At 43.3% G+C, this 9,775-nt stretch overlaps 1 protein-coding gene across 2 annotated transcripts; it reads left to right on the top strand.

Annotated features, from left to right (window-relative positions):
* Positions 1 to 57: 57 nt before the first annotated feature.
* Positions 58 to 9,775, top strand: tbc1d8b (TBC1 domain family member 8B). 2 transcript variants are annotated; one of them, XM_088278930.1, is made up of 21 exons: positions 58 to 312; positions 1,678 to 1,788; positions 1,903 to 2,021; positions 2,412 to 2,637; positions 2,879 to 3,119; positions 3,497 to 3,704; positions 3,789 to 3,956; positions 4,037 to 4,198; positions 4,570 to 4,720; positions 4,795 to 5,009; positions 5,474 to 5,591; positions 5,857 to 6,142; positions 6,224 to 6,353; positions 6,421 to 6,519; positions 6,688 to 6,756; positions 6,841 to 7,081; positions 7,155 to 7,220; positions 8,038 to 8,130; positions 8,277 to 8,324; positions 8,419 to 8,516; positions 8,843 to 9,775. In XM_088278930.1, exons 1-21 carry the CDS (start codon positions 186 to 188, stop codon positions 9,248 to 9,250), a joined length of 3,384 nt encoding a protein of 1,127 aa, XP_088135056.1. In that variant the 5' UTR covers positions 58 to 185; the 3' UTR covers positions 9,251 to 9,775. The 2 variants fall into 2 exon arrangements, with proteins under 2 accessions (XP_088135056.1, XP_088135057.1); XM_088278931.1 differs by lacking the exon at positions 8,038 to 8,130.

Genomic DNA, 9,775 nt, shown 5'->3' with positions numbered 1-9,775 from the left:
CCCCCCACTGAAAAACTACAATCCCAAAATGCTTTGCGGCTGGCAACATTTCTTGTCTACGTGGGAAGGGAGGCATCCGGGCAGCGGACACAAACAAATATTCAACGGGTTTGATGTGTGTGCTCCGCTGGAGGTAACCGTGGCATGACAGGAGGATTTGGAGGCGATCGCTGACGTTTCGCAACATGTGGCTCAAACCCGAAGAGATCCTGCTGAAAAACGCCTTTAAACTGTGGGTCACCGAGAAGGATAATGAGTATTTCGTGCTTCAAAGGAGGCGAGGGTACGGTGAGGGTGGAGGCGGCTTGACAGGTAATGTTCACGGGTATCCTTTCACCCCCCCGTATGATGTTTGACAGCTGTTGTGTTTTCAGATACCAAGTTGCTATTGGGCTCGCGAGTCACGAATGACCATAGCTTTTCTTTTTTCCCCTCTCCTATTTGTCTGCTGAGAAAGAAACGACAGTTTGCTACTGTATACAATAGCATACTGCTACAAATGCACTGTAACAGGTTTAAAGACAAATAATGAACAGATGGCTTCTGTTAACATTGTTCTGTCTGTCAAAGTCTAAATTGTTCTAGCATATACTTGCCTGATGGTTTGCTTGGAGCAAAGTGCAGGTGAGGAATCCTCTGTTTATTCATTTCTTGCTGGCTGGCCTGTAGCTATGCTTCAGGTTAGCCTCAATAATTCGAGACGAAAAGCCTGATTGTACACCATCTCCGAGAATGAAGCATATATTTGACATTGGTTAAGCAAGAAATGACGTGTAAGTTCATCATAATGGGGTACAGCGTTTTCAAACCACTGGTTGGTCGGAGCCAAAAATTGTACTCAAGTACTTTCACTTTATTACTCAATTAAAAAATTACTCCTGCATATAACAGAGGCAAAATCAGTCACAATAAATGTTTTTAACTTAACTATGTTTCCCACGTGAAAAAGCATAATAGGCTCAAATATTTGATCATTCTGGCCAGTCTGTAAATAAATAACAAATAACTCTGCTCAACAGCAAGTTTTTAATCAGATACATTTATGTGTCTATAGCACATCTGTTTTTGGAGTAGTATTAATTATAATAATGGTGTGTTCCATGAAGGCAAATAAATGCCATCTGCCTGTTTTAATGATAACAGTGTTTAGCCACTAACCGATGTAAGCGCGACAGTTGAATGCTGCAGCGGAAAGCCTCTGCAACTTGAGAGCCTTTCGTGTCTCAAGCATCTTTCAGCATGTCTATTCTGATGACCTTTGCTGCCTCCCAATGTGAGCATGATGATGCATAATGTTTCGGGACACTTGGAATTCCTCAACTGCAGCTGGAACATGCTGAGAAGTCATTTACCCACGGCAGCAAGAAAAATCTGCAGTCTGTCTGTCTACTTGTTAATTATTAATGGAGGTCATGTGAGAGAGAAGCCTAAAAGTACCAAATGTGGTCCTTGTGTATCTCTGACATCGAGTGCACAATCATATTCTATACCCTGTTCGCTTGTGTTTAGAGGCACAATCTGCCTCCCAGTCATGTATGAGTAATTTAATTTAATAATGGTTATCAAAAATAAGATCGCATTAAAGAGAGTGCAGCTGTGATTGTCGTTTGTTGCAGAAAATGCATGAAAACTTCATATAATGTTGGTTACAAAATCTCATTGCGCTGTGTGTTGCAGGTCTCCTTGTGGGAACGCTGGACACAGTCCTGGACTCCACATCCAAAGTTGCTCCTTACCGCATACTGCACCACACGCCGGATTCACAAGTGTATTGGTCCATAGCATGCGGTATATGCTTCTAATCTCATTCCACTTTTGCTGAATTTCAACTTTGGAATTCAGTAAAGAAAATCGTAGCATGTCGTTGGTAAGCTATTTCCTTCTTTCCTTCTGTTGTGTCAGGCGTCACGAAAGACGAGATATTCCAGCACTGGGATTGGCTGCAGCAAAATATCATGAGGACTCTGTCGGTTTTTGACTCCAGCGAGGATATCACCAGCTTTGTGCAGGGCAAGATCAGAGTACGAAATTCTAAGCACAAAATGTTCAGTTGAATCTTTTGACATGTCCAGAGTCAGTGTCAAATATGTTTCACGCTACTGTATTACAACGATACCAATCTGTTTTAAGTCAGCACTGTCTTGGTGCTAATCATTTAAGTTGATGATTGCTCTGTGGAACTGCTCTGCATCAGAGAGAGGAGAAAAAATACAGCTCAATAAAAATCACTCTCTATGCCAATGCAAACTACACATATTGAACAAACGTAGTGTTAACTGTATACTATTTGACAGTGCCAGTCAGAACGACGATTCTTTTATCGTGACACCTTGGACGTCTTTAGCCGTCAATGGCAGTTAATGAGTTAACAAAACTTTTAATACTGCAACACTGTACTGTGCATTTCTCAGGGTCTGATTGCTGAAGAAGGGAAGACGTCCCACGTGCTGGAGGATGACCCTGAGAAGTTCAGAGAGGCGTACTTGAGGTTCGAAAACTGGTTTGCGCTGCCGCCGGACGAGAAGCTGGTCACGTATTATGCCTGTAGTTACTGGAAAGGCAAAGTGCCCTGCCAGGGTTGGCTCTACCTCAGCACCAACTTCCTCTGCTTTTATTCCTACCTGCTGGGAGCTGAGGGTGAGAAAAAACTGTGTTGTTTAAGGTCTTTTGCTTCTTCCAAGTTTTGCTCCATGTATTAACCGATTTTGGCCAGGAGAGGGAGCCTCTACTTTTTAAATATTATAATTTAGTAGAAGACATGAAAAAAAACAAGTGATGAGTCTAAAATGAAAACAATTATCCTTTTTTTTTTTAAGATGAAGTTTGCCGTTATGCTGATTGTTTAATCATGCATTTTCTACTTTGCTTGCATATTTAGTGAAACTGGTCATCTCCTGGGATGAGATCTGGCGCTTGGAGAAAACCTCAAATGTCATCTTGACTGAGAGCATCCATGTGGTGGCTCACGGGGACGATCACTACTTCTCCATGCTGCTGCGTCTCAATGAAACATTCGTCATCATGGAGCAGCTAGCTAACTACTCCATTAAGCGCCTTTTCGATAAAGAGGCCTTTGAGAGGGAGAGAGCGCTCTCAGACCCGCTGCAAATTACCAAGAGGTGCTGTCTTTCTGCTCATTATGTCTTGAGTCACATCACATTTCATAAATTCATCCATTTATTTGAACCATATTCACTGAAATGACCCTACAATTTTGGGCGAATCATTCATAACAATTTGCGACAGCAGACAGTTGTCTGATTCAAAATGGCAGCATATTCATCCTCAAATGCACCCAAAAAAGTGCAGTCCGCCATGTCACAACTTACCTCAGTCATGATGCGAAAATTACAACCGCCCACTCGCCAGCACTCAAACATTTTGTTCTGCCCACTTATTCCCAATACACAACAATATATATTTAAATTAAAACACCTGGACGGATAGTCCAGCCTGTTTTGTTATTCTCAATGATTTTTTTTTTTTTCTCCCATAGAGGCCTAGAGGCTCACGCGAAAAGTGAGCAGTTCCGGACATTTTTCAGGCTTCCCAAAGAGGAAAATCTGTTAGAAGTGCACGAGAGTTTCCTGTGGGTGCCTTTCAGCCATTTTAATACACTTGGCAAGATCTGCCTATCTGAGAACTACTTATGTTTCGCCAGCCAGGACGGGAGCCAGTGTCACATCATCGTTCCGATGCGCGAGGTTCGGACAGCAATGATTTATTCCCATGATGACACTTGCATCCGCCACACGTCCTCTGATGAAATAACGCCACCCTCTTCCCAGGTTGTAAACGTTGAGAAGCCAGATTCCAGCAGCCGTGCTTTAACAGTGTATGTGCGTGGGAAAAGGGCACTCCGATTCACTGAAGTGCGGGACTACCAGCGTCTGGCCACGACGATCCGCAGCAGATGTGGCATCAGTGCCAGCCCGCAGCACTCCGCCTCAGCAGAGGTAACAAGTGTTGACTCTTGGAAATCCACGTGCGTTTTTTATTTTTCTCACATCAACATGGTTACGTCCTTGTCGCTAAGGTCATCCGAGGCGAATGTCAGTCGCTCATCAACCACTTTGACGATAACCCGGAAGACGTGACACTCATGGTGGGTCAGAAAGACAGCAGCAAGGCAGTAAGCACGGAGGCGCTCATGACGGTTTTCCACCCCCAGGATGTTGAAAACCTCGACCCCAAAATGGTACGGGACAAACACACACCGGGAGTGCTGACTTTTTTTTTTTTTCATTTTGGTTCGTTAATTGAACAAGTCTACTTTATCAAACTAAAGACTTTGTAAGACCTTTACGGGCGAATATGAGAAATGATATCCTCCATCTCTCAATGTTTCCTGGTCAAATGTGAAATCGAACCTTATTTCTCATGCTAACTTTCCTCTACTCTAAATATTTTGGGGGGTTCATTTAAAAGTGATGAATAAAGTGCAACAAATGCCTCATTTGTAAAGCATTTTTAAAAAATATATTTTCAATTAACAAACAAACTATGTATGGACTGAAGCATTGAGACACAAAAATGTTGGGTACATTTTAAACGTATTGTGATCAACAGCTTAAAGAGAAGATGAAGGAGCAGTCTTGGAACATCCACTTTTCGGAATATGGCCGTGGTACAAGTATGTTCTTCACCAGGAAGACACGTGACTTGATCGTCCGTGGCGTTCCTGAAGCCTTGAGAGGGGAGTTGTGGATGCTTTTCTCAGGTAATTTATTTGTGCTTTTCGAACATCCCTCATCATAATCTTTCGATCGTTGTTGACATGCTATAATGGGTAAGGAGCCGTAAACGACATGGCGACTCACCCCGGCTATTATACGGAGCTGGTGGAGCAATCTCTGGGCACGAGCACGCTGGCGACAGATGAGATTGAGAGAGACCTCCATCGCTCTCTGCCGGAGCATCCTGCGTTTCAGAGTGATACGGGAATCTCCGCCCTTCGCAGAGTCCTCACCGCATACGCTTCGCGAAACCCGAAAATTGGCTACTGCCAGGTAAATTTATACGTCACCTGTCGGTGGCACAGATGACGCAAAATTTCCTTGAGGGTGTTTTGTTGATTTTCGTTGTGATTTAGTCATATAAATGTGTACAGTTATTTGACCGTTTTTTTACACTTACACAAGAACTCTGCATTAGGATGTACATGCCACACAAGAAATTGTTTTGCACCGCAATGACCTCATCGTTTCGTTCCAAATTCATCATTAGTTTCTTTGAGGCCATATTATTGATTTGAATTTCAAAAGATTTTACTGACGTACATTTGAGAAGTGGGTGAGTGATTATTTTTGCAAACAAAACTAAGGTGCATTAAATTGTATTGTGCCATTAAAGATTATGAATAGAATATTTCTTCAAAGGCTAATCGTAAACTTTCAAGGGACACAAAGGTGCATAATACTTCGACTTTTCTGCGGGCAATTTATTCCAAAAGTGACTCATTTCTATCCCTCAGGCCATGAATATTCTGACCTCCGTGTTGCTGCTCTATGCCAAAGAGGAGGAGGCCTTTTGGCTATTGGTCGCCGTCTGCGAGAGGATGTTACCAGATTATTTCAACCGGAGAATTATTGGTGAGAACGGGGCTGAAGGGGGGATGGGGATTTCACAAATGTTATTTATTAACCTTAGTGAATATTAACGATAAAAATCGATAAATCTTTTCGTTCCCTTCGTCCACTGTGTATTCAGTCATTTCAAGATTGTACCATTTTCAAAGTTATTTTGCAGTTATTTTGTGGTGAGTTCTTTGGCAAGCGAAATGACTTGGCATCTCGAGTTGGACGATCCACTTAACAATTAAATGAATGCTGAACCGGGCTGATTTTGTTTCTCCAGGGGCTTTGGTGGACCAGGCCGTTTTTGAGGATCTGATTCGAGAGCACCTCCCCCAGTTGGTGGAGAACATGACGGACCTGAGTTTCTTCTCGTCCGTTTCTTTGTCCTGGTTCCTCACCCTCTTCATCAGCGTGCTGCCCATCGAAAGCGCCGTGAACGTCGTCGATTGCTTTTTCTACGACGGCATCAAAGCCATCCTGCAGCTCGGCCTGGCCGTGCTCGATTACAACATGGACGCTCTGATCGGCTGCCACGATGATGCCGAAGCTGTCACCATCCTGAACAAGTAAGCCTCAGCCGCTGTGTCTGGGAATGTTACTCTTCTCAATCCGCTTTGAAATGATTTTGTTTTGAATTTGCGCTTTAGATTTTTTGATAGTGTGACAAACAAAGACAGCCCGTTGCCCCCAACAGTTCAGCAAGCCCCTGTAGGCAACAACGGTAAATCGACCCACTTAAACGTGGACATCAGCGAACTGATCCGAGAAGCCTACGAGGTACTGTGGCATTTTTCTTTCCCTACGGATCGGTTTTAGCGTGTTTTTGAATGTATTTTCTCTCTAGAAATATGGCAACATTCGCTCAGAGGAGGTGGAGAGTTCACGAAAGAGAAACAAGCTTTTTGTGATCCAGACACTGGAGGACACAACAAAGCAGAACGTGGTAAGTGGGCCCTCGATTTAGTGCGCCATTTCGACGTTGACCTTCTGCTGTACTGCAGAAATGACACACGAGCACACAAGCGCAGGTGCTGTTGTCGACCACAGCTCACAACTCGACACTCACGCAGCCTTTTTTGGACTATATCACTCACGATGGGGTGCTTTGCAGATTCGGGTCGTGTCCCAAGAAGTCAGATTTACTCCTGCCCAGCTGGACGAGCTTTACAATTTGTTTAAAGTGAGCGTTGCACTTTGCTCTTCTCTAAAAGCAAATAGCACTTAGGTCTTAAGTGTCGCCCTCATTGCAATGATGTTGTTTCAGAGGCAGCATTTTCTTAGCTGCTATTGGACAATGAAGAGTCCAGCACTGCTTCACCACGATCCGAGTCTTGCCTACTTGGAGCAGTACCAGCTGGCCTTCCAACAGTTCAGCGTGCTCTTCTCCTTGCTGGAGCCTTGGGCTTTTTGCACAAACAAGAGCACGCTTTCTCTTTGGGTTTTCCGCTTAATCGACGAGAACCAGGACGGCTTGGTCAACTTTAAAGAGTTCTGTTGTGCGCTTGGTGAGTGTTCACAATTTCCTTGTCACAAAGGCCGCTTTCAAACTCCTTTATCCCCTCGCTTTATCTGCTGCAGATAATTTGTACTGTGGATCTTTCACGAATAAGCTCAAGTTCCTCTTCAAGCTGCATCTACCACCAGGTAAGTGGATGGATGCGTTACTCGGATATGAACAAATGTCTTTGAGCCACATTTCTAAGCAAGGATTGCGTTGGACCTCTTTGTCAGCTTCTGAATTGCAATTTTTTGGCAGTTGTACTTTAGCAAATCGCTCAGTCAACACACAAGGAGTCGCAAGGGAAAGTGAACCAGTCCATCCGTATTTGGGGCTGAAGCGTTTATTCGTCGAGCATGTTGCTTTGTGAGGGCTCGCTCCCTTCAATCTATGACTGATCTGCATGACGTGGCGCCGTGTGCTTGAAGGCAGCATCAAGACTAGTCGGCATGAGGTGGAACGTCTTTGCAATGGAAACGATCGCAAAGCAATCACAATTTTTTAAATATTCAATTTGCGTGGGAAAAAAAACAACATTCATGTCAATGGGCAATTGAGAGTCTTCAATTAAACAGTTTTTTTTTTCAAATTCAAACAATAGAAGAAGAATTTAGGAACGTCACTCACTAAGGTAAAAAAGGAGAGGCACAACCAGAATCTTTTCTCACTGGGCTTCCTAAAATAGATTGGATGACTCATCGATTTTTGTGCTCATGCAAGGTTAGAGCTCATGTTCCCACTGAAACTTAATTATTTATCTCACTTTGAATGCTGTCAAATTTCAAATTCACTCAGCCTTTATAAAGAAATTCCAAATCACAACTTGTGGTCTATTTGATGCAAATAAGTAAACATGACCAACATTTTTTGGTTAATAATTGACTCCACTTCCTCTGGCTTGCTTATGATCTTCTCTGTTTCTTCATCTTTCCTCTCAGTGCGCTTACAGTCAGTCTTTTCTAGCTTTCACAGGTAGTCCTTTGCTCGTACCGGAACAAAGACTCCCAAACTTTTTGGCAGCGACAGAAGGCGCTCCTCACTTGAGTAGACTTCCTGGTTAGCGTCTTCACTGCTTCTGCCCTCCTTCCAATCTCACTTTTCCCTTTCTCAACATTTTCGTTCATTCTTCAATATATATTGATTTTTCTCTGAGGATTTTTATTTTTTATGTGGTTGGCTCACATTTAGCACATATATTACAGATTTTGATCTTCCAGAAGATGGCGTGATTAAGAAAAGCCCTGAAAGAGGTACTTTGACAGTCATATGTCATCAAAGGCTTTGTGCAAATGCATCACAACGCTCATCTCTGTGCGTGACTCGGGATGGTGTGTGTGTGTCAAGGTCGAGGGAAAGTGGATCTGCAGGCATACCTGAAACAATGGCAAAATGAAATACTTAGGAAAGAAGAAACCATCAAGGACCTTCCTAGAATTAATCAGGTAATTTCATTAACTTGCTTCTTTGCGCTGCACGGACAAAAGTTTTGAGAGTGGGACGAATGCTTAATTCCTTAATTAGGTTTTGTTAAAAGGAGATCTATTAGGCATTTCCGCACATATTGAAACCATTCATGAGAATCTTTTTAATGTGTTTTTTTTTTTTTTTTTTTTTAATAACCAAAATAGCTCAAGGACCAAAAAAGGGCTGAAAATATTTAAAAAAATATATATATCATCTCCAGATCACAGATTTTATTGTACTATATAATCAGCGTCAAGTGCTTTTTTATCCAAGTATGCTTTATTATTATTTTTGGCCATCTCAGGTTCAGTTCATTCAGTTCTCCAAAACCTTGTACAACATTTTTCACGGCGATCCCGAGGAGGAGTCTCTGTACCGCGCGGTGGCCCACATAACCAGTCTCCTTTTAAGGATGGAGGAGGTGGGCCGGAGGCTACAGGAGCCCAGCAGCCCGGCTGCGTCCTTGAAGCCCACTTCTGCAGACGGGGAGGACGAAGCTCCTCCCACACGGAAAAACGCCGACACCCCCAGCCCCCAGGAAGCGCGGCCTGAGCTCTCTGGGGCGGACTGGTCCTTTTCGTTTGAACAGGTCCTCGCGTCGCTGCTCAACGAGCCCGAAATAGTCCGCTTCTTTGAGAGACACGTTGACGTTGAGAGTAAAGTGAAGCAAGCTCAAGTGGCTCAGCTGAAGCTAACAGGGACTAGCAAGTGATTGGCTCGATTATTGACGCAGACGAGGATCAGAGGACGAAGGTCAAAAAAGGGCTGACATGCAAAATCCTTCGATGGCATGCACACACGAGACATCTTTTCAATCCTGTATTGTTCACACTTGGGGACATTCGTGTGCCACTATTTCCTTGCAACCGTTTGTCAATTGACTTTTTTTTTTTTTCATATCGCTCATTATGCAGATTTCAATCCATTTCCAGATTGCACCCACCCAGAATGCCGTTGGAGCCCGTACAATATAGTGAACTCATTCACTGCCAGCATAGGTAAAACGAATTGACTTTTTGACGTATATACCCGTCAATGGCAATGAATGAGGTAATATTTTATACAAGACACAAAGCCCAGTTTATTGTACAGTGTTTCAAATGATACACGAGATTGTTCTATAACCTCTGATGTCATACTGACCTTCATGTCAACCTAGTTTGCCTCTTGCAAATTCGCCCTGTTGTACTGTTAGGGCTTATGACCAGTGTGTGTGTGCGTGTGGGTGTGTGTGTGT

This window comes from Idiotropiscis lumnitzeri, chromosome 17, assembly GCF_059441095.1.
Source record: "Idiotropiscis lumnitzeri isolate Australia: NSW breed Sydney's pygmy pipehorse chromosome 17, RoL_Ilum_1.0, whole genome shotgun sequence".
Lineage (NCBI taxonomy): Eukaryota > Metazoa > Chordata > Actinopteri > Syngnathiformes > Syngnathidae > Idiotropiscis > Idiotropiscis lumnitzeri.
The sequence above is the reverse complement of the archived record's forward strand: the minus strand, read 5'-3'. Positions and strand labels throughout refer to the sequence as shown.